This window comes from Typopeltis vanoorti, chromosome 10, assembly GCF_054136105.1.
Source record: "Typopeltis vanoorti isolate ZY-2024b chromosome 10, IOZ_Tvanoo_1.0, whole genome shotgun sequence".
In the NCBI taxonomy this organism is placed as follows: Eukaryota; Metazoa; Arthropoda; class Arachnida; order Uropygi; family Thelyphonidae; genus Typopeltis; species Typopeltis vanoorti.
In genome coordinates this window covers 73697104-73722914 of record NC_143558.1, presented here as the reverse complement: position 1 = coordinate 73722914, position 25811 = coordinate 73697104, and the positions used below count along the sequence as shown (strand labels likewise).

The following is a 25811-nucleotide window of genomic DNA, read 5'->3' as shown; positions in this document are numbered from 1 at the left end:
GACTGATCTGTAATTTACTTCCTCTGCCTCAAAGCCTCCTTTAATAAATGTAATGGAAGTATCCTATCCTTTTTCCACTCCCTTGGAACCTAGCCAGAGCTGAGACTTAAAGAGCTTGGTCAGAGGCACTGCTAGTTCTCTTGTACATTCTCCTGACACACGATCTAACTTTCTATCCAATCCCACTGCTGAATTCAACTCCCATTGATATTTCCCAATTCACTTAGCACCTCCAGTTCATCTACCTCACTTCTCAGATTAGTCTGTCTCCTCGGCAACCATAATATCTCCACTTGGATGATACACTTTTGCAAAATGATCACTTAGTATTTCAACTATTTCTTCTGCTTTTATCACTTTCCTACCATCGGCAACGACTAACGTTGACCTTTCATAAAACCCTTCTTCTTACTTGCTACATAGCAAAAACACTCTTTAGGATTTCCGTTGGATAGCTTAGCTCATTTTTTTCTCATAATCTCATTTATCCCTTCTTATCTTTCTAGTCACCTTTCTTACAGCTGTGCTTTGTATTACACATGGACCATCTGTTCACTTTATTCTTTATATTTCCCTCCACAATATTTTTTTTTTAGCTCCTGCTAAATTTCTTATGCTACTCATCTATTTAAATACTACTTGGTTTATTCTCCTGCATTTGGGTATGTAGTTTGTTACTACTTCCCTCAAACAATTACTGACAATCTTCCCTTGTAACTTCTTATACCATGGCATAGCTCTGCAGGCTACCTCCAAAGTTTATGGTAATTGCTGGCTTTTACAGTTACACATATATCCCTTCTTAACTGAGGAGTCCATGTATTTAACAACCCTCTAAGACTAGACTGCAATGTCATTTTCCACAATTGTAGGCTGATTAATTATGGATATGTCTTCTAATACTTTTGCCAGATACAAAATCTTCAAACCCCCTGGTCTTTTAGATAATTATCCCTTTTTAACTGTATAAGTAACTGCATACAGACAAATCGGCCCTTCAGAACACACGCAATTTACAGACAAAAAATACTTGTTGTGGTAGTGGTGATGGGCGGTAGATGGTGCTGATGTAGTTGATTGGTAGTGGAGGTTCGGTAGTGGTGGAGATGGAGAGTTGTACAGTAGATGTCCTCCCACGATGAATCTTTGGACTCTTTGGAGGTGTCACGAATAATAATAATAATAAAGTAGCATTTGCATCCTGCCATGCATCCTTTTCTCCCATCATTTTCCAGTTTGTGCATGTGTGGTGTTCACATTTTCCTGTGCACTTCCCCTCCCCAGCCTCTAGCACCAATGACATATTTTGTGTTGTTGGCATTTATATCACATCAGATAGCCTCAAATGAACTGTTACTCTTGGTATCAAATTCCTTCTTACCTTCCAATTTTGCAGGTTGTTATTCTTCAGCTGTCATTAGTAACACACTCCTCCTGACCTTCTTCCTCTATCTTCCTTGAAAGTACTCCCTTTTATATTCTATCTGTATAACTAAATGATCTTCTGTCAACCAAGTCTCACTGATGCTGATAATTTTTGGTCAAATCAAGTTGACAATGCTGAGACTCTCTCTCTCCCTTTATTTCTGATGCCTGTAAAGGGATACTGAATACCATTCATATACAGTATTCAGTATCCCTTTACAGTCACAATTAATCTTTACATGATGTCATTACCAATCAATTCATTCACATTTGAAACATGCAGAACTGCACTCAGTATTGCATGATCATTTCTGTACTGACATCATTTGTTCCAGAGATGTGACTGTAAAGGGATACTGAATACCATTCATATACAGTATTCGGTATCCCTTTACAGTCACAATTAATCTTTACATGATGTCATTACCAATCAATTCATTCACATTTGAAACATGCAGAACTGTACTCAGTATTGCATGATCATTTCTGTACTGACACTCATTTGTTCCAGAGATGGTTGAACTCACACTTGACTCCAGCTCCCCCCCCCAGTTTCCCTGATTCTTGCACTTCCATCCTCTCACTGAACAACACTGCCTCCAAACATCTAACTCCAAACCCGTTGAAATGCAAACCATCAATCACAAACAAGTCCTTTCTTCTGTCAAATTCACTCCAGCCATCTATGAACTGCACACCATTCCTCCTGCACTATCTTCTCAATGACACATTCTTAATCATGGTCCTTCTTAATTCATTCCTATCATACTGTGGCAACAGACATAAATCTCTCACTCTTCTTTTTTACTTCTTCCAGAAACACTTTCATATCTTCTCTCATTTGACATCTCTCAACTTTTTAATCATTTGTGCCTGCCAAAACAATCAACTGTTTCACTTCCCCTATCAGCATACTAACAGCTTCACTGACATTCTTGATCTTTGCACCTGAGAAACATGCTTTTGTTACCTTCTCATTAAGCACACCTAGTATCACAGAATCCCAATTCATTACTCTATTCCTACTTTCTTGCTTTTTTCATATATTCTTCCCACTTACTTTTCCTTTCATTTTTTCCCTGCTCATCTTTTGTCCTATGCTGGGTAAGTGCATTATTTTTCTCCCTGTTGCTACCTTGCCATTCACATTACCTTCAATACGTCATTTATACTCTCATTCTTATTTCATCTACTGTTAATTACTCCTTCAAGTACATTCTCTACAACACCCTTGATTTAATGTCTTTTATCATTAGCATTCATCACTTCATTTTCCCGCTTTCAGCACATCTTTCATTTTTGGCACTTGCTCACAGAACATTTCCAACACACCTTCAATCACTTAGCCAGAGAGTTTGGAATCTCTCATAGCATTGTATTCAGGCTCTGTGTAACGTTTCAAACCAGTGGAATGTGTTCCAGACATTTGCTAACAGGTTACCCTTGCTCTACCATGGAGCTCACCTCTGGTTTTCATATCATAAGTCATTTGCCCTTGTTAAGGTGAACATTGATCACACACTACATCACATGAAATCATGTTTAACTCTTTGAACAGGGAAATCTAGGCTGCATTGTTCTTGTTCACATTGCTGCCAGAACAGACATAAAAAAAGGAAAGTAGCACCACTGATAATGATAAGCAATATATCATGAAATATTTACTAAAACAAAATCACTTAATATTGTTAATATTTAGTGGAGTGGAACCAATGGAACCTGTATGCGAATGCACTACTTGCAACACTTCATGAAATACCCTATTATGCACTTAAATATCTTGAATAAAAGACTGTATTGCTCAACATACTATTTACACCATATAATGTAATGTTTAAACAGCTTTTCTCTAAACACCTTGTTGTCTGCCTTTCCATAGTGTTATACAATGTTTGAAGGGCATGAAGTAACCTTGGAGAGGGTGCAGAGACAGATAATAAAAATGATATCAGGACTGTACAATGTTGATTATGAGGATAGACCCAGGGCATTCAGACTTAAGAGTTTGGTGGATAGAAGGCAAAGGGGGAATATAATCGAGACATTTAAGCTGTTGAAGGGTTATTATTATACACTGATGTTCAAAACCTAAGGACAAACACTATTTCTGAAGATGACAACTGCAAATTCAGTTGAATCAGCTTGTGGTAATTTGTATAACTGAATATCACAAGTCGAAAGAGGGTACACATTCAAATTTTCAAATTACACACAAAGGAATCACATCACATAGTAGCACTCAACAAGATAAAAAGCAAAAGAATGCATTAAGTAAATTATGTTTGAAGGAAGCTCTTTCATGAAGGAATAAAGTTGTACACGTGAATGTCTTGTAATGTCTCAAAGACATCATCTAGATGATTTCATGCAGGGGAAGAATTATTGGAAAGCTTGAAAAAGGCCACAGAATTACCAATGTTGCCAGAGAGTTTGGAATCTCACATAGCATTGCATTCAGGTTCTGGGTAACGTTTCAAACCAGTGGAATATGTTCCAGACATTTGCTAACAGGTTACCCTTGCTCTACCATGGAGCACACATAGTCTTTTGGTTATAACAGCAAAACGTAATCAATGAACTATGGCAGGTCAGCTTGTAAGTCAGCTCCATTCAAGCATAGGTACACGGATATCTCGACAAACTGTGGCAAGGCATCTGCAACAAGTAGGCCTATATGCCTGAAAGCCTGTAATCTGCATCACTTTATTCACAGTTCATCATAAGAGCACATTTTTAGTGATGTTATATCCATAAAAATTGGACAAGTACCAATACAGTAATGTACTCTTTACAGGTGATAGTCATTTTAGTCTTTCCTCTGATTCTATATGACACTTGATCTCATGTGAAAGTGGTACTGCTTACCATTGTGAGAATGTTCTTGAAAAGGATAGATGTGGTGGTGCTTGCGGTCATGGTGTGGGGAGGTTATGCTTAATGGACACACTGAGCTACAAGTGCTGCAAAAATGGAAAAAAGGACAATGGCTGATGAACGATATTGAAACGAAGTTCCTCATTGTCATGTTCAATTGTTCCATGGTGCTGTAGGCAAGGAAATTCTTTGTGTAGATGACAGTTCCAGTGGAGATATTTCTGGAGACTGAGGATATTATTCAAATTGAGTTGCCAGCATTCTTCCTACATCTCAACCAAATATAACACATTTAGGATGGAATAGGGAGAAGAATTGCTGCTTGAAATTTCCCTCCAGAAACAAAAAGGCCTTATCCTTGCTATGAAGGAGGAGTGGGCCAGTTTTCCTCAAGAACTCCTGAATCACTTGATGCTAAGCATGGTATGATGTTGTGAGAGTTGCATTTGCAGTTTTGAGTAGACATATTCCATACTGAAATGTCTCACCATATAGTTTTCTATAACCACTGTACATCAATCCTTTAACTACAAAAGTTACAAATTTCCTTCGAAATTTGTAACTTTTGAAATGAAAACTCATGAAATTTTTTTTATATAATTGTAAAAATGTAGTTCATTCTTAGCTTTTGTATATCAGTGTATATACAGTATATGTATATATATATATATATATTTTTTTTTTTGTCTTTACTAGTTATCACTACTCTCAGAATGTTTTAGATAATCTTTGTCTTCATGTCTGGATTAATGTGGTATACGGGATGATGACTGATGTTGACAGGTACTTAATTATTTCAAAATTTTCAGTAATATTTATATTGTACATTATTAGAGTACTTATTTCATTATTATTATTATTATTATATTTATTATATTATTATTAATGTTCATATTATTATCCAGAAAATATTCCATATAAAAATACAAAATAAAATAAAATAAAATATTGGTATTCTAATAGCTCTTTTCATGGAGAGTGGTTGGTGAGTGGAATGCATTTCCTGAGTGTGTGTGTTGTGAATGTAGACACATTGAATCAGTTTAAAGCACAGGTGGATGATCATTGCGTGCAATAGTGTGTACCTCCCATGATGAGTCTCTGACTCCATGGAGGTCAGATTTTAATAATAATAGTAATAAATAAAATCATTGATGTTCTTTTATTTCAACTAAATTAATTATTTGCAGTCAGCATTTTGCCAGCTCAAGCTAGCATTATCAAATGCACTTTAAAGATACAAACTCAGCAAAGAATGAAATGACCTTGAGAACAAAGACAGTCATGTATATGGAGGTTGACGGTGCCACTCTTCATAGTGATCTTCTGTGGTTATGGGTTCTTGCTTTTAGGTTTCCCATGCTAAATATACATATACTTTTTATGTTCTTTTTTCTTACTAAGGTGGTCTATTCTGCCTATCCAAATTATTGGAGCCTGCCCAACCTATCTGTTGTATTGTTAATGTAAGGTAGGGATGTGGTGTATGTGTAGTTGGAGGGAAGGGTGCTATTCTTTATAAAGAGTTTAGCAATTATTTAGTTCATAATAGTCTCATAATGGCACTAATAGTTCAGAAAATGGATGTGGACAGGACAAGATATTTACTGGAATGTTACTATAGGCTAGGAGCACAGATGGTGAAGCATTTATGGAATTTATGGCAAGGCAACTATAATAATCTTAGAATATCTTCAAATAATAATCTTGAAATAAATGTAGAATAATCAGCTTATGTTGGTTCCATGGGTGGGAAAATTTCAAGGGACAGATGTTAGCAATGCATGGGGGGGGGGGGGAGCTAGTGAAGAAATATTTATCAGCAGCAATGCTAAATTACATTCCTCAAGTGAAAAAGATAAAATGATTTGGTGAAAAGTGGATGACTAATGAAATCAAACAGGAAATGCAGGTGAAAAAGAGGTTACAGAAAAGTATAAAGAGGTATAGAGCAGTTGTATGAGGAATATAAGACTCAGGCTAGGAGTATGAGTAGTATGGCAAGAAAGACAAAAAAAAGAATACCAGGAGACATTAACTCTACAGTCCAAGGAATTCTTTCATTATGTGGCCAGTAGAAAAAGTAATTATTGTGGATGAATGATCCTATTAGATGGAAAAAAGAGGTAAGGTGACCAGTACAGATGATACAGTGGAGATGTTTAATAAGCAGTTTATTGGACACTTCATCCTGGAAAAGCAGATACAGTGGAGATGTTTAATAAGCAGTTTATTGGACACTTCATCCTGGAAAAGCAGATTTTATTATTGGTTCAATGGGAAGAACTGAAGGCTTAGAAGTGCATGAGGAGAAAATGTGTTTTGGATACTAAATTCTGTAGGATCAATAAGGTAATCAGACTGGATAGGATTTCTCTGCATGTTTTGAGAGAATATGCTACAAAACTGACAGCTCCATTTATCTTGCCTGAGATACAGATTGGTCTGTAATTTGCTACTTCTGTCTTGGAGCCACCTTTGTAATGAAACTGTCTATCCTTTTTTCACTTCTTTGGAAGCTTGCCAGAGCTGAGATTTAGATTAAATGACTTCATCAGAGGTACTGCCAGTTCTCTTGCACATTTTCATAGTACATGGGCAAACATACCATTAAATTGCACTTCTGTGTTCACATTGCTATTTTTCAATATGCCGAGCACATCCAGTTCATCTACTCCAATTCTAATATTTGCCTCTGTCTAACATCAGTAACTTCAAAGTCTTCACCTGGAAGTTATCCCCTTGCAAAGTGATTGCTCAACTATATCTTCTGTTTTTGTCACTTTCTTACCATTGGCGCTCAGTAAAGTTATCTTTCCATAATCATTCTTTCTCTTACTTACTGCATAGAAACAAATCTTTTGGTTTTTACTGTGGCCTGCTTAGCTAATTTTCCTCTCATATTCTGATTGAGCCTTTCTTACTATGTTAGTCACCTTTCTTACTTGCACTTTGTACTGATCATGAATATGCTAATCACTTTTTGCTTTATATTCCCTCCACAGTGTTTTTTTTTTTTTTTAGCAGCTCTTTCTTTTTATATCTCTGCTTATCCACTTAACTCCCACTTGGTTTATCCTGCTGACTGGATATGCAGTTCAATTCTTCTGCTCTCAAGCAATCCCTGACCACTTTCCATGCACTACTTACATTCTTTCCTTGTGGCTTCTTATGCCATGGCATTTCTCCAGTCCATTACCTAAGTTTGCCGTAATCATCAGCTTTGTAGTTCGACATAAACTCTTTCTTGACTGGATGGTTACTTTCCCTGATTGGAGGTAGGGTTGCTGTAATTAGGATAAATATTTTGATGCTATTACCAGCCCTAATACTCTGAAATCCCTGGTTCTTCCATCATATTCTGTTTTAGGTAATTATCCTTTAGTTTCTTATTCCTTCCCTCCTCTTTTACCTTGCAGTGTCAAGAATTTCTATTAACTTAACCTCTACCCTATTGAGGATAAGTTAGTTAGCCCTATGCCTCCCAGTGTGTCCTATGTTTATAGATGCATGTGTTCATGGGCCGGTTTTGGGGGACAAAAACACCTGAGTTTCTGGGTTAAAAAACTCCCTACCTTCGTATGAGACTGGCTAACTCACCTTAACAATTACTGACTGAGCTTCTTCCATAGCTCAGTCATTAATTGCATAAATTATCCTTTAGTAATTGTATAAATTCCATTCCATTTCCATCTTGCCCTCTTGACAGAGAATGTCTAATCTATATCCTCATAGTTAAAGACTTCTCCTTCCCCCCACCCCATGATAATTATTTGGCCTGGACTCATTATGCTAATCTGCCAATACATATCATCCACTTCTTCCTTTCAGGGAGAGGGAACAAGTTTATCAGCAACTAACAATATATTTTATCCTCTTTCCCTCTATCTCACACAAGATAAGATTGAACCAGTTTCCTCATATCTATAATCCTCATTAACTTCTATTTTTGTTGGTTAAAGTTCTTCAGCCATCATTAATAATAGCCCTCCTGGCATGTTCCTTCTATCCTTTCTGACAATACAATATCCCCTTACGCTTGATCCCTGTAACTACATCATTCTCTGTCAACCATGTTTCACTGATGCTGTTAATTTTTGGCCAAGTTAAAGGACCAATACCAAAAACTCCTCTCTTTTATTTCTGATACTTCTGGCATTTGTTCATGCAATTCAGCATCCCATCTTGGGTTCATAGTTACACTTGCATAATGTTATTACTAACTCATTCAGATTTCAAGCTGCATCCAGCTTTTCCCAGTCATTTCTGCAATCACACTCATTCATCCTAGGGATGGTCTGACACATGCTTGATTTCATTCCTCCCTAATATCTGTGGTTTCCTTAATTTTGCACTTTTCACCTCTCACTGAACAACACTTTCTCGAAACAACATCTAACTCCAAAACCATTCAAGTGCAGTCTATCAGCATATACAAGTCCCTTTGTCTATCAAATACACCCTGTCCATCTGTGAACTGTACACCAAACTGAACTGAAGGCTGTCCCATGCATGAATTTGCCAGTCCACGTTTTGATTTATAAATATATAATTTATAAATATATACTTGGATTTCACAAAAGCTTTTGATAGAGTACCTCATGATAAGTTGACAGTCAAACTAGAGCAGATGGAGTTGGATATTAGATTAGTGCATTGGATTGGAGACTGGCTATCTGATAGGTATCAACAAGTTGTGTATGGGGGAGTGCAATATCCAGGAAAAGGAAAGTCACTAGTGGAGTGCCTCAGGGGTCTGTTTTAGGGCCATTACTATTTAACTTGTATATTAATGATATTGGCGAGGATTTGGATGGAGATATTCAGTTGTTTGCAGATGATGCAAAGTTGGGACGAACCATAAAGAGTAGTGAAGATGTTGTGGCCTTGCAAGAAGACTTGAATAAATTGAGTGATTGGGCAAGCAAATGGGGATGTGCGTTCAATGTTGCAAAATGTAAGGTTTTAAAATTTGGAAAACAAAGCTGGGATGCAGAATTTATGCTTGGTGAGAATATATTGTTGGAAGTAGAGGAAATAAGAGATCTGGGGGTGATAGTGGATAAGGATCTAAAATTTAGAGGACACATCACCAAAATTGTGAAGACAACACAAAGACTTCTGGGAATGATGCAGAGGACACTGACGTGTAGAAGTAGGGAGATTCTTGTTCCATTGTATAAGGCTTTGATTAGGCCACACATGGACTATTGTGCCCAGATTTGGTCACCTGGTTTTCAGAAGGATGAAGAGATGTTGGAAAGGGTCCAAAGGCGAATGACTAAAGTAGTTTCTGACCTCTGGAATGTCGAGTATGAGGAAAGATTGAAAAGATGTAATTTGCAGAGTCTAGTGGAGAGAAGGAAGAGGGGAGATATGATAGAGACCTACAACTTGGTAAGGGGTTGTTATAGGATCAATGGTGGAGAAGTTCTACAGAAAATAGGGAGATCGGGGAAGAACCAGAGGTCATCCCCGGAAACTGTATAAAGAGGGTGTGAGTAGGGGAGTGAGAGGCAAGTTTTTTTCATGCAGAGTTGTGAATGACTAGAATGCCTTGCCTGAGAGTGTGGTGTCTGCAAGGAGTTTCAGTGTGTTTAAGACACGGTATGATGAGATGTGTGTGAGATAAAAGGACCTCCTAGATGAGTCTTTGACTCCATGAGGTCTTGTTTAATAATAATAATAATAATAATAATATATAATTTTGTTGTTTTTCTTTTTATTTGGTAGTAGATCCCCCAGAGTGTCCATAATAGGCGAGTTTATATTGACAGCTTATCCTGTACACTCCTAGTACTGATAATGGACAGATTTCTTTAGGAAAGCTAGCAGTATTTTTTTCCAATTTTTTAAAAATTAATATTTGGATTTTTTCTAGATGAGTAAATTTCAAAGTATTAATCTTCAAAAATATTATTTATTATTCAGAACTGTCATATACCAATTATAAATTAAAGATACCAAGAAATTATATACTTCGTTTAATCCTTTATCCAAGTGTAAGCAAATAAAGTTTGCGCCTGAAGTATTTTCAGGACTGGGGCATACAACTCTTATATATCATTATGCTATAAAAAATATTATTCATACATTTTTCCAACAGTGGTTAGTTGGATGCAAAAGTGAATAAAATCTTAGTTCACTTTTGCACTTTTTTAGTAAATTGTTACTGATTTGAAGTGATCTAAATAAATTAAAGATGCCAAGAAATTATATTCTTGGTTTCATCCTTTATCCAAGTGAAAGCAAACAAAGTTTGCACATGAAGTCACTTCATGACTGGGCTACTTGTACGAGGGTGGTCTGAAAAGTTCTCGGCGTAACAATGAAAAAACGAATTTATAATTTCAAAATTCTTTTTATTTTTCACCATAATCCCTTAAGACTAATACATTTATTCCAGCAATGCTCCAGTGCCATTATCCCATCCCTGTTGTTGTGTCGTACATCCTGGCTTTGAATCCGCCATCTTGTTGGAACGTTATTTTTATTTAAATTATCCGTTTTTTTTTTATTAATTGTTGTTTGATTACTGATCCAAATATAGAGAAATTTATATTATCCTGCGCCACCCTATATTCAGATTAGTTTATATAATATAGTGGAATCAGTCATCAACTAACTTTTGCAATCTCACTTTTCTACAGGCCGAGGTTAATATTATCATTTAAGGCTTCTGCAAGGTCTGATAAACTTTATGAGCGGTGCAATGAAAGAGAATCAGCCTGACACCAAATTGGAATCAATAAAACAAAACATTTAATGCAGGGTTACATAACATGTACATTAGGTATAACTTTGAAAACAAGATAATGCAAATCAACTTAGTTCAAATACTCATAACAAACATAAAACATTAGGCATCAGACATCCAGCTGTCAATTTTACATTCTTCCGAATAATTAAAAATGGTTCACACAGTTCAATGTTACAGAATCTTACAGCAAATATCCTTAAAGTAGAATTTTCTAATTTTCTCTTAGTCAACAAACACTTAATTCAATTATGAGGCAGTTATCACTTCAAGGGGGGGAAAAACTTTAAAGCTCCGTACTTCAGCTAATTTTAGTAGAAAGCCACAGTAAATGTTAAGATATATTGGACGGAGCTAACTCTTATTTCTTGACGCTGAAATATAAAAAAATGGACTGCTCTTACCAGGTTACATCCTTTGCACATTGGATTCACTGTAGGCACACTTAAAACTGAAGTTAACTATCACTTTGATGTAACACTATTCTAAAGGAATCTTCACTATATAACTGAAATATTAAACATACAGCTTCACAAGTCTTGATGCACTCATTTCAGGTAATCTACTATTCCTTATTTTCTTCTACGCATTAATTTCAGCTTTGCACTATTCTTCCTCAAAACAATTGGAATTCGACGTAATTTTAGAATTCCGTAGAAATATTCCTAATTGCCTATTAATTTCCTGGTCCCTTCTTAATTTATTTATGGCATTTCCAAATTCCCTTTACTGCCGCCCGTTACTTCACTCCATGCTATCCTGAATGCTTTTCCCCTGTTTACTTTCGTTTTCCAATAAAATACCTTCATTCTTCCTGCCAAAATTCAGTTCTAGCCAGTCCAGCTCATATCAACTCCTTCTCCCTTCGAATACCATAGCTCACGCTCCACGCACGCGCTATCTAAAATTAACTCCATTTCCTTGACAGTGACCAATCAAATCTCATTAGCAGAATTTCTTAAATTTACTTTCACTTTCATTTATAATAAATTAAATGCATATATTACAGTCCACTTAGGATACATTTGTAAATGTATTTACAAATTATATAATGAATTTATACAGAATGAATAACTAAAAAAAATTACAATTATTATTTCAATAAAAAAAATAACAGTAAGTATTTAAATTAGAATTTACTTAGGAATAAAATTAGCTCAGGATATACAATTTATGTTTAAATCATGAATGAAGTATTAAAAATCATAAAATTCTTCCTTCACAAATTAACACTGTAGTGGTTCTCAGTAAGATTTGCAAAATACTCCTCTACAGCTGCAATCACCTCTTGATTCAAAGAAAAATTCTGACCAACGAGGAAGAGTTTTAGTTTTGGGAAGAGATAGAAGTCAGATGGAGCCAAATCTGGGGAATAGGGTGGATGTTCCAACAATTCATAGTGCAGATATCTTGATTTTCCCATTGCCAAAACACTTTTGTGGGCAGGTGCATTGTCCCGATGACAGATGATTTTTTCTTCTGCAAACCGGGTCTTTTCTCATGAATTTTTTCATTTAGTCTGGTTAAAAGATCGGAATAATATTCCCCAGTTATTGTTTTACCCTTTTCAAGTTAATAAACAAAATGCCTTTAGCATCCCAAAACACCAATGCTATGACCTTTCTGCTGATGGAACCAACTTTGTCTTCTTTGATGCTGAATAACCAACTTCTCTCCACTGTTTTGACAGAACTGGTTGCTCTCTTCTCTGACTAGAACTGGTCAGAGAGCAGATGGTATATTTGGGTATACTATTGTCTACTTATTTTTCCTCATGACAGGTGATACCATGCCAAAGTAGCAGTCATTTGCATGTTTGCTTGGCTCTCTCTCCAAACCATAGGAATATCAGATGGCATTATCAATTTACTTCCTTTCAGCCTGGTCCTGGTCCCCCAATCTTACATCAGAAATAAAACTGATACACCATTTTTTACTAGTGGAGTGATAACCTTTTTCTGGACTTGCAAAGATATCACTTCACCGCAAATGTAACACAAGTGATTTGCACTATTAACACAAGTATGAGCCATCACTACTTCTGGATTTGGATTTACGCTGCAGGGATCACTTCTGTAGTACTTATGAACCAGGAGTAAATGGGAGTGTAGCCAAGGAAGTCGCACAAACACTTGCTCACCCTACAAGACTTTATTGCATCATCTTACGATAGCGATATCATGACTCAACTGCATTGAATCAGCCAATGATGCAATAGTTTCTGGGGGGGGGGTTGTGTATGATTGGATCATGCAATATGTGACATTCAGGAGATTGATATACAGCATTGCCAATTGATACCTATGTATGCAATGTGGACTGGGTCTCTCCCAAACAAGAGCCATTCGACAGATTTTATTGTCATTTTCATAATCAGCATGTCGAAATTAGTAAAGAATTGCTATTTTCATTTCAGAAGCAAATTATGTAATAATCAGTTGCATGAAGAGAGCAAGCCAGAGGAGTGAGTTAGTAAGGACAACAAAAGTGGAGCAGTAGTAGAAATTGGCAAATCAGGCGAAGAGAAACCCTAGAGAGATTTTTTAGATATATAGCAAGTAGAAGAAAGAATAATTATGGTAAGATGATGTTAATGGATGAAAATGGTAGAATGGTAACTGCTGCAGAAGATATTGTTCAGGTATTCAGTGATCATATAATAAACTAAATTTATTATATTCTAACCAAGTGAAAAATAAACTTTCAACATCTTTCAATATTCAGTGATCAATTTATAAGGGTGATTCATCCTCATTAGGATGAAATCACGAGAAACGTAAATGTAGAGGACATAGGAGAGGATGGCTTAATTGTGGGCAAGCAGGAGGTATTTGAGGAAATGAATGACCTTGACATCAATAAGGTGATAGGATTTGATAACATATCACCATGCAACTTAAAGGAATGTTGCAGGGAATTGGCAGTAGCATTGGCATGCTTGTTTAATAAGCATCTTACAACAGCACATGTTCCAAGGGAGTGGAAGGAGGATAAAATTGTTCCACTGCATAAAGGTCATGATAAGGCTGTAGCTTCAAATAGGCTGGTCTGTGTATCTGGAGTTGTGCTGAAGGTCCTGGAGAGATTGGTGAGAAGTAGGATACAGAAATAGGGTTGATAACAGCGGTATTCTCTTTGGTTATCAGCATGGGTTTGTTCAAGGGAAATCAAGTTTTGATAACATGGTAAAAACTGTTTTACTAACTTAGTAAAGATATAACTAACTAAGATATGTTTTACTAATTTAAAAAATGTGCTATAACAAATTGACAAATGTCTTGGACAAGGAAGATGCATATACAGTGGTATATCAGATTTTGCAAAAGCTTTTGACCGCCACACAACAAGCTATAAAATAAATTGAAATGGATGTGATTAGATATTAGACTTCTGAGTTAAATCAGTGATTAGCTTTCAGATAGGTATCAGAAAGTTGTATATGGTCATGCAGTATCCCAAAGGAGGATGGTCACTAGTGGTGTGCTGAGTGACAGAGTTTGCAGATGATGCAAAATTGGGGAGAGCAATGCAGAGTAAAGCACATGTTATGTCCTTACAAGAGGACTTGAATAGATTGCATGAATGAGCAGATAAGGGGAACTATTAGTTCAATGTTGCAATGTGTAAGGTTTTAAAATTTGGTAAACAACGATGGGATGCAAAATATACACTTGGTGTGGAAACTTTAAAGGAGGTAGAGGAGATGTAAGATCAGGGAGTGGTGGCAGACAAGAACCTGAAATTCAGGGGCCACGTTGCACAAGTTGCAAAGATGTCACATCTGATAATGGCAGTGATGAGAAGGATCTCATCACTGCCATTATCGACCTCAAATGGATTCTTTTGCACAGAATTGGTCACTGTGTTTATATGGTAATGAGGATATGTTAGAAAGGATCCAGGGAAGATTCACAAAGGTGATTAGTGGTCTTTGGAATGTGGAGTACTATGACAGATTGAGAGAATGTAAATTGCAGAGCCTGATGAATAAGAGGAGATTGGGAGGATATGATTGAGATATATAAGCTAATCAGGGGTTGTAAGCAGGTTGACATGGAAGAGTGAAGAGCAGGTTCTTTACATGGAAAGTGGTTGGTGAGTGGTGTGTATTGCCTGAGTGTGTTATGAATGTGGGCACATTAAATCAATTTAAGGCACAGTTGGATGAGCTTTGTGTGATAGCATTGTACCTCCTACAATGAGTCTCTGAACTCTATGGAGGTCAAATGTTAATAATAATAACAATATATTGAACTACAAACAGGTGGTTATGACAAACAGTGGAAGTTGCTTCAAGCACTATTATAGCCAAAAAACTGAAAGAGAAGAATGAATGTCAGCAGCGTACATGTCCAAGGAGTGATTGATGGATGTATTATTACACTGCATATTCAGAGTCACATCATGAATCAGGTGGTAGTAAAATGAATGAGTAGCATTACAAACAAGGAGATCTACCAGCATGATAAGGAAGACAAAATTAGATTATGAGATAAAATTAGTTGACCACTCAAGTAAATCTGTGTTCTTTCACTACATAGAGAGTAAAAGAACAATTATTGTGAAAGGATAACTCTAATGATGAATGCAGTGGGGGGGGGGGGGGAAAGATGATGACAGAAAAGAAGAAATGATCAAAAATAGTTGAATGATCACTTTATGGGGATGTATGCATGTCACATCCAAGCAAAGATAATACAGTGGTAGATGAAATAGGAAGCATTGAGAATAAAGACTTGAAATGGAAGTACTGAGGATATTGCAAAATGTCAATTTGAATTAACATGAGATATTGGCCTGTATGCTATAAAAAAAGTATAAGAGAATTGGCAGTATCTCTATGGCTGCTTTTAAATTCTGGCAAGGTCCAATGGAGATGGAAACAGGTTAGGCAAGTCCTGTGTCATAAAGATGACTCCAAAACAGAGTTAGAAAATTACACACCAATCAGTATCTCAAGATAAGGTTGTTAAAGTATTGCTGGCAAAATTTGATTCAGACCAGAATTAAGAATGAGTGGAGAGGAATATCATAGTGAAGAGAGAAGCTTTACTTTAGTAATTTCTTACTTTTCTATACTATATTATTATTGTTAAGATAAAGCACTCACAACTGACTCTGGCAACCCATTCCACTCATTCACAACTCTCCAAGCAAAAAAAAAAAAAAAAAACACCTAGTCCTCACATCCCTACTAACCACACATTTATTCAACTTTCAGAGTTGATCCTTTATTCTGGCCTCTCCAGCCAAGTGCTGAAACATTTCCCATCCATCCATCCTATAAAACCCTTAAAGCAACGTAAATGTTTTTATCGCATCCTCTCTTTTTCTCCTATCAGCCAACTTCTGCAATCCACACACTCTCAAACTATCTGTCTTCATAGCAAACATTCCACAGACCACTCACCAACTTTGTCACTCATCACTTCCTCATCCCCAAGAAACTCAGGAGACCAGACTTGAGCACAGTAATCCTGATGTGGATGTATCAAGGCCTTATAACAACTTCCTTTCTTGTTAATGTGTTCTTCAATAGCCAAGTAATGTTATGGGCTACCCTAGCAACCTTAGCAATATGTCCTCTAAACTTTCTACCACCACCACCACCACCCCTAAATCTCTAGTTTCATCTATTTCATGAATTGCAGTGTCATCAATGTGATACACAGCTGGTAATCTGTTTATCCCAAAATGTTTAACTTTACATTTCTCCACATTAAACTGACACCCATTACCTTTTTCCCTTATTGACATCCTATTTAAATGATCCACTTTGCCCTGAATAACTATTATCTACCTAATTTCATCATCGGCAAACAACTGAATATTTTCCTTCAGGTCATTTCCTATATCATTTATGTACAAGTTAAACTGCAATGATCCCAGCACTGAACCTTGCTGCACACACCACTAGTCACCTGTTCATTTTGATTCTGCTCCTCTATATTCCACTTTTTTGATATCTGTCCAATTGTCACCCTCTTATCCAGTTAACCAGTGTCGTATCCACTCCATTTTGTTCTAATTTGTGTAACAGAGTTATATGTGGTAGTTTGTCAAATGTCTTTGCAAAACCCAGCAGAGTAATTGTGTAATTGTTTAATTTATCCACCTCTGCTGTTACTCTATTATAAAAAGATAGTAAATTACTAAGGCATGATGAACCTTCAAAAAAAAGCCATGCTGCCCCTCATACAGTATCATATTTTTATCCACCCATTCTTGAATTCTCTTTCTGACCAATTTTTCCAGTACTCTACCACTACACCTGAGATACTGATTGGTCTATAATTTGCTACTGCAAATTATAGACCATCTTAGAACCTTCCTTATGCTAGGGAATTATTTTGCCCTCTTTCCACTCCCATCAGAATGTACCAGAGCTGAAACTTAAATTAAAGAGCCTAGTCAGTGGCATTGCCAGTTCCTTTGCACATCTTCAAAACCAGAGCTGATATCCCATCTAATCCCACAGCTGTATTTCCATGAAAATTCGGCAGTATCCTAAGAACCTCCAATTCATCCGTCTATTTTCTCACATTAGTGGGGTCACTGTTTGTAATGAGTCTCCTCCACATCTTCCTGTCTTAGGCTGTCACCACATCCAAGTTCTTCATCTTCAAGTCCTCTTCTACCAGCTCCCTCCATCTCTTCTTTGGCCGCCCACGCTTCCGCCTTCCTTGCACATCCATCTGCATGACCCTTCTTCCCACATATTCATCCTCCCTCCTCATCACATGACCAAATCATCTCAACCTTGCCTCCTGTATTTTCGCTCCTAAGTTCGTAACTTTCACTGTTCCCCTGACATAGTCATTTCTCAGACGATCCTTTCTGGTCACACTGCACATCCACCTAAGCATTCTCATCTCTGCTACTTCCATCCTGCTGATGTTATTTTTCCTCAGGGCCACAGTTTCTGTAGCATATGTCATAGCTGGCCTCACTACTGTCCTATAAATTTTGCCTTTCAGATTGATCGGCACCCTCTTATCGCATAACACTCCAGCTATCTCCCTCCAGTTCCTCCAACCCGCTTGTATCCTGCATCCCACTTCCTTCTCAGCTCCTCCATCTTCTTCCACTGTTGAACCTAAGTATCTAAAGTCTCTCACCTTCCTGATGACATTTCCTTCCAGCTCCAGATCTGTCTCCTGGCCGCCACCGCCCACTACGCAACACATATACTCTGTCTTACTTCTGCTCAGTCTCATACCTCTCTCTTCCAGTACTTTTCTCCATCTTTCCAGTTTAGTTCCCGCTTCTTCTCTTGAATCTACACACAGCAAGATGTCATCTGCATACAACATTGTCCAAGGCACATCTTCTCTCACCTCCTCTGTTACCACCTCCATCACAATATTAAACAGAAACGAACTTAATGCTGACTCTTGATGCAAGCCAACACATGGTTTAAGCTACCACCTCGAAGATTGTATACTTGGCGATCACCACAGGATAATAATGGGAATATAGTCAGAAACCAAATTGATTACTTGCTAATTAATCAACGATTTCGAAGTTCTATAAAGAGTACAAAAACCTATCCTGGTGCAGATATTGCTTCTGATCATAACCTACTGGTGGCAGAGTTACAACTTAGACTGAAAGCTATGCTTAAGAAACATCAACAAAAAAGGTTTGATTTGGGAAAATTAAAAAACACAGAGATAAGAAGCAAATTGAGTCAAGATCTGAATCAAGAGGTAGCACTTAGCAAGAATGATGACATCATGAGAGTTGATGAATTGTGGGACAAATTGAAATCTGAAATGTACCAATACCTTATGTCCTAATAGAGCAGTAAAAAAGAAAGATTGGATGACTGATGAAATTCTTTCTCTCATGGATTAATGCAGATCATATAAAAATCATAATCCAACAAAATATAAAGAGGTTCAGAAAATTATTAAACACAAGATCAAAAAAGCAAAAGAAATCTGGATGAATGAAAATTGTAAAGAAATAGAAATTCTACAGGAAAAACATGACAATTTTAATCTACACAAAAATATGAAAGAGACCTCAGGTATATGTAAGAAAAAACAATTCTGTATCCTTCGAAACAAAAAGGGAGAAATTATATCCAAAAAGGATGACAAAATACAAGAATGGGTGAAATATATAGAAGAACTCTTTACTGATAACAGACAGAACCCAGAAAATACTTATGAACATATGGAAGGTCCATGCATTCTAAAATCAGAGGTAGAATGTGCACTAAACTCAGCTAAAAATGATAAAGCCCTAGGACCAGATAGAATACCAACAGAAATAGTAAAGTTATTAGAAGGTGACAACATTAACATATTAGTAAAGCTATTTAATAAGATCTACGATACAGGCATAATCCCTCAAGACTGGTTACAGTCGACCTTCATCATGCTACCTAAAAAAGTAAATGAGAAAACTTGTAATGACTATAGAATGATCAGCCTAATGAGTCACGTTCTCAAAATGTTTCTGAAAATAATTCAAAAAAGAATATACAGAAAATGTGAAGACACCATCAGTGATACCCAATTCGGCTTTAGAAACGGCTTGGGAACAAGAAAGGCCCTTTTCTGTTCTCAGATCTTATTTCAAAAATGTATTGACCAAAACAAGGTAATATTCATTTGCTTCATCGACTTCGAGAAAGCATTTGACAAAGTCCAACATGCTAAAATGATTGTACTATTAAAAAGAATTGGATTAGATGGTAAAGACATCAGGATCATTGAAAACTTATATTGGAACCAAAAGGCATCTGTTCAAGTTGATGACATCATTACAGACTCCATTAACATCAAACTAGGATTAAGGCAAGGATGTGTGCTATCACCTCTTCTTTTTAACATCTACTCAGAAGCCATATTTCAAAAAGTCTTGGAAGGAAGAAAGGAAGGGATTAGTGTAAATGGTGAAATCATCAGTAACATCCGATATGCTGATGATACAGCTCTTCTGGCTGACAATATTCAGGATCTTCAAAATCTTTTGGAACTAATAAATGAAGAGAGTGAAAAAATGGGATTAAAAATAAATATCACCAAAACTAAATTCATGCTCATAAGTAAGAAACCAATTCTTAATTTAGCATTTTCTTTAAATAGGAAACAAATAGAAAGAGTGGCAAAGTTTAAATATCTCGGATGCTGGTTAAATGAAGATTGCAATCCAGAAATGGAAATAAAAGTTAGAATTGAAATGACAAGAAAAAATTTTCTCTTGATGAAATCAACATTGTGTAACCGCAGTTTAAACTTAGAGCTTAGAGTACGCATGGTTAAATGCTATGTATGGTCTGTACTGCTGTACGGTGCAGAAACTTGGACCTTGAAGACAACATCAATAAAAAGACTTGAAGCCTTTGAGATGTGGTTATACAGACGAATGTTAAAAATCCCATGGACAGTAAAAACGTCCAATCAGGAAGTACTGGAACAAATGGGGAAATCACATGAACTTTTAGATACCATAAAAAGAAGGAAAACTGCATATCTTGGTCACCTACTTCGTAATGAAAAATATAAGATACTTCAACTGATTATAAAAGGGAAAATAAATGGAAGAAGAGGACAAGGAAGACGAAGAAAATCTTGGCTGGCAGATATCAGACAGTGGACTGGTATGAACTCTGAGAGACTGCTCAGAATAGCTGAGAATCGCTCAAAATTTGCCAAGGTGGTCGCCAACCTCCGATAGGAGATGGCACTCAAAGAAGAAGAAGTCTGGTTTGGTTGTGATTGAATGTAGCATGTTTTTTAGTAGGATATTAGGTTTATTATTATTATTATGTGACACCTCCAGGAAGTCCAAAGACTCATCGAGGGAGAGTGTACCAACAGCACGAACGATTGTTCCCCATCAAACTACTAACCATAGTTTTGTAGGAGATTTTGTGTATAACAGTTAACAGAGGCAAAAAATGGCAGTAAGAACCAGGTTAACCAGAGATGCACATTGCGAAATTCAAGTATGTTGAGTGGTGTGAATTTTACTAAGATGGTTCATTGTTGAGAGTTTAATATTTATGCATGGACAAATGTGGCGGATGTGTTTATTGTGAGATTAAGCAAGAGAAGGGATATGAAGAAGGTCTGTAGAAAGTATATGTTAATAGATTGTAGTGATTTGAATGAAAGTTGGGAAACAGAAGAAATGGAGTTGTGTAAGAAAGAGGTAGATGCTTGAGCATTAAACAAGACCTATTTACCTGCAACAATGTCTGAGTGTACCAAAGTTGACAAGGCTAAACAAGGTAGTTGTAAAATGGATGAATGAAGAGATTAAGTGTGAAATCTGAAAGAAGAAGGCACTATGGAGACAACACAAGATGAATGTTAGTAATGATTAGTTGCACGAAGAGTACAAAGAGCAGGCCATGAAGGTGGCATCTCTATATGTAAGACAGGCTATATGATAAAGGCCAATCTGTGTGTCGGGGTTGTTGTTGTTGTTAAGGTGTTAGCAAATTTTAGTGAAGACTAGGAGCATTCTTAGTGTACTTATATCAGTATACTTTATGATGGTCAGCATGGGGTTTGTTGTGGGGGGAGGGATCATGTTTCAGCAATCTGATTATATATTACAACAAGGTGACCAATTTGCTCAACAAAGAAGATGCATGTACAGTGGTGTACTTAGATTTCTCAAGGGTCTGTGAAAAATTGCTACATGACAAGCTAGTAGCTAAAGTGAAACAAATGGGATTAGATAACAGACAGAGTAGTAGGTTAGATAGCTGATGGAGGCACTAGTGGAGATTTGCAGGGATATGTTTTGGGACCATTATTGTTTAACTTTTATGTTAATGACATGGGACCAGCTTAACTGGAGATGTGCAGCTGTTTGCCAATGATGCTAAGTTGGGAAGAGTTATGAGAAGCAGAGCAGATGTTGTGGTCCTGAAAGAGGATCTGAATGGGATATTTGAGTGAGAAAATGAGTAGCCCTATCAATTTGATGTTGCGAAGTGCAAGGTCTTGAAATTTGGTAGGCAAGGTTGGGATACAGAGTATACAATTGATGGAGAAATTTTGGGGGAAGTGAAGGAGATGCGAGCAGAGACTTGAAGTTTAGGGGTCACATTGCTGAAATTGTAAGAACATCCCACTGGCAATAATGAGAAGTACATTGACATCCAGAAACAGAGAGGTTGTAGTTCCCTTTTATAAGGCTACCATCAGTACACATATGGACTACTGTGCATAGATTTGATCACCTGGTTTGGTCATCAGGGGGATGAGAATGTATTGGAGAAGGTTTACCAAGTTAGTGTTAAGTTTATGGAATGTCAGATATGAGGAGAGATTGAGGGAATACAATTTGCAGAGCCTTGTGAATAAAAAAAAGGGATAAGATTAAGACATAAGTTGGTGAGGGGCTGTTACCAGATTAACATGGTGAAGATATTCATAGAGTAGAGGAAGGCAAGGGTAGAACTAGAGGTCATCATGGAAGCTGTATAAGGAGGGTGTGAGAAGTGAGTTCTCTGCTTGGAGAGTGATTGGTGAGTGGAATGCATTGCTTGAAATTGTGTTGTGTGTGGAAACTGTGAATGGATTTAAAGCAATTCGATGATCTTTTTGCATTAGAGAGTGTAGACCTCCTGTGATGAGTCCCTTGACATTATGAGGATCAGATGTTAATATTAATAGTAATAATAACAATTTCTCTCCTATATAGCTCCATTTCTCTCATGTTCATATTGTGCTGCATGAAAGAGAACTAAAGAAAACACTGACTACCTACTTAAAAAAAAATAGATTTTTTTATTTGTAGTATTGTAACTTGTAGTTTTTCAGAAAAAAAAAAAAAATCAAGAAGGAAAGCTACTGCAAAGATTTAATCTAAATGAGATCTAAGAGCAAAAGGGCATTTAACTAGACAGTTATTAAGTATCTTCACATGCAGAGATGGTTATAGAAAAACATAAACAGAATATCAATATGCCAGAGAGCAAGTTGGTAGAAGATTTCCATTGTCCACTTTTGGATAGATGGATTTTTTGGAAGGCTTTTGACTTCCCTAAATGATGAAAGTATTGTTATAAAGGTTTTCTTACTTGCCTTTTTGTTTGCTGTCTGCGCCATTGTAATATCTCTTATATATTGTGACGTCCTTTACTTCTCCTTTCTTATAAAGTTACTGCACCTGAAACTTGGTTCCTGACAAATTTATTTAAGATTGACTGCGCCAGTCAGAAACCAGTTTCTGATACTAAAACTTAAACTACTAATTATATCAACAATTTGTCTTGGGTTAGAGATCACGTGGTATGCAGTCGTGGCTTCCCTTTTCCCGTACTTATACAGTATTCCCCTATTAATACGGTTTCCCCTTACTTATACAGGTTTGAACTTTTCTAAGCGATAGTTCAGTCTCAAACACAAGAACTCACAACTTTTAGATTAAAAGAATACATTTATTTGAACTAATGGCATTTACATTAAAATCATATCTCATAAATATAAAGATAAACTCATGCATAATTATTCACACTACTGAAATAAAATCACTCAAATGTTTTAATTGTTAAGATCTCTCTCTCTCTCTCTCTCTCTCTCTCTCTCTCTCTCTCTCTCTCTCTCTCTCTCTCTCTTATGTATCACTTATCACACAGGCTCATATAATTCTATGTCAAGAGCATTAGTTAATCATCCCTTTTTCTGTTTCTCGCATTAGGATTAAGTGATGCTCTCGTGGTTTTACAATTTTTGAATATTACAACTTTAGCTAAATGCACTCAATTAATAGTCATTATCATATTCAGAGGATTAAAACTACTTCTTGTAAATTTCACACAAGTTATAGGCTCAATATAAAGAACAGGGCCTTCACACATTATCATAAATACTGAATCATCTCACAACTGTTCTACTATAATGTCTCTCTTAAACAAAAGATTAAACTACCATAGGAAGGTCTTATCACAGACGATTAGTCTAAACGGATCACTTAAATGGCACGAGCATGGCTATGCTCAAAGTTCTCTCTCCTTCTGTTTCCTCTCTTTCTATATGACTTAAGATATATGAAAATAAAAGTTCTGCACCTTACTGGCTACTTCCTTAGTGAAGCAGGTTCCTTAACTTCAATCCCGGGTTTTCATCGGACGTAGCAAGATTCTCTTGTCACTCTGCTGTCTGTTGCTTTCTTTTCTCCTCGAAAGATCCCTTTCGCCATCCTCACATTGGTAACAGATTTACCAATTGCTCTGTCTACTAGTCTGCCAGTGTTCTGTCGGGTGTCTTGTACATATCGGATCCCACAGCAACGTGGAAGGTTGCTAGATACCGGGGACAAGCTTCCTCAGCCTTCATGCCTTCGAACCGGAACACAAGAGAACGAGAGAGTGTTGAAAGTGCGCACTGCTCCTTATATTTCATCCACAAGTGCCCTCTCTCTCTGCTTTCGTCACCTACTTAGCTATCTCTGATTCGTCAGGTATTGATGATGTCACATTCTTTTCTCCGTGCCTCTCTTGACGAAACTGTTATGGTTGAGGTTACCGGATGACTATATGGTTTTTCTGCTGTGTCACTGTGGACTCTTACATAGTGATTTGACCTTCCGTTGATTGGGTGATATATGATTTTGATTTCCTTAACATAATTTTCCCACACTGGGCATGATTTTAGAATACAATTTGAACTATTTTGTAACAATCTTATTAATTAAATGATATACCCGCTTTGATTACAATTCATTTATTATTCTTTATCCCTGCTGTTGAGAGTATAAGCATGTTTTTATCGTAAGTCAATGTCTTCTCATGTTGGGTCTGAAATAAATGGCTGACTGATAGTGGGTCGGTTATTTCCGACACAACAGTATGTTTTAATGTAGTGCAGTTTTCAAATTTGTGCAGAAATGTGAGTGATTGTTCAGAAAAGAAATAATGTGTAGAATTATGGTTCATGATTCATGAACCATAATTCTACGCATCATTCATGTTTTGGAAGATGAGATGGGAATCCTGTTGTAAATACTAAGATTGGATATTTGATCCTACATGTTATCAACAATGGTAGCTTTTAAGGTAGAAGCTTTTATTTTTTTTTTGCAACAAGAAAAGACTTCTGAACTGACAAGGATATTAGTAATTCTCTACTGAAAAATTACTTTGGGCAGAGAAAGGTTAAGAGTTAATACATTATGTGGAGCCTGTATCTTGTGCATGTTGTAGATCAGCACTTCCCAAAGTGTGGGCCGCGGCCCCCTTGGGGGCCATAGGTTTTGTTGAGGGGTGGTGGTGAAATAATGAAAGCAAATTTAAATGAAAATGTTTTAAGACTAAGTAGATTTTTTTTATTTTAAAAGAAACGTATTTAACTTTTATTATTTATTATTTCTTTTTTGTTATTTTTTATATTTTAATGGAAAAATTCACACATTGGTGTTGGTTCACAAACTTTGCTTCCTGCGTATTTCGGCACTTAATGAATATTAGTAAATATTGCTTATTCATATGTTTCATTTCAAAGCAGTGGTTAATTGTATTTACTTCGAATGCTCTCCAGGGAAGCTCCAAATCTTCCTGTCCCTTTCATCACGCGTTCGTAATCAGGGACTGTTGATATTGACTTTATATACATATCAAAACTCGTTTTATATTATCACTGTCATCTGAGCTAGTTTTCTGTTACCAATAAAAGTTTCGCATATACTTCACACATGAAAAAAAGCTTAAACAAGTTCATGTGGGGAGATAGTAACTCGCTTGCAGTGGTAAACAACACGCTCTCCTTAACAGCCACTATTCTGC

At 36.6% G+C, this 25811-nt stretch overlaps 1 protein-coding gene across 1 annotated transcript in view; it reads left to right on the top strand.

Annotated features, from left to right (window-relative positions):
* Positions 1 to 25811, top strand: part of LOC150102509 (cilia- and flagella-associated protein 61-like) — a 509206-nt gene that overhangs the window by 130034 nt on the left and 353361 nt on the right. Inside the window, exon 7 of the mRNA XM_090399377.1 lies at positions 4996 to 5082. Within this exon, the coding sequence (XP_090255503.1) occupies positions 4996 to 5082 (87 nt within the window). The remainder of the gene's footprint in view (positions 1 to 4995; positions 5083 to 25811) is intronic.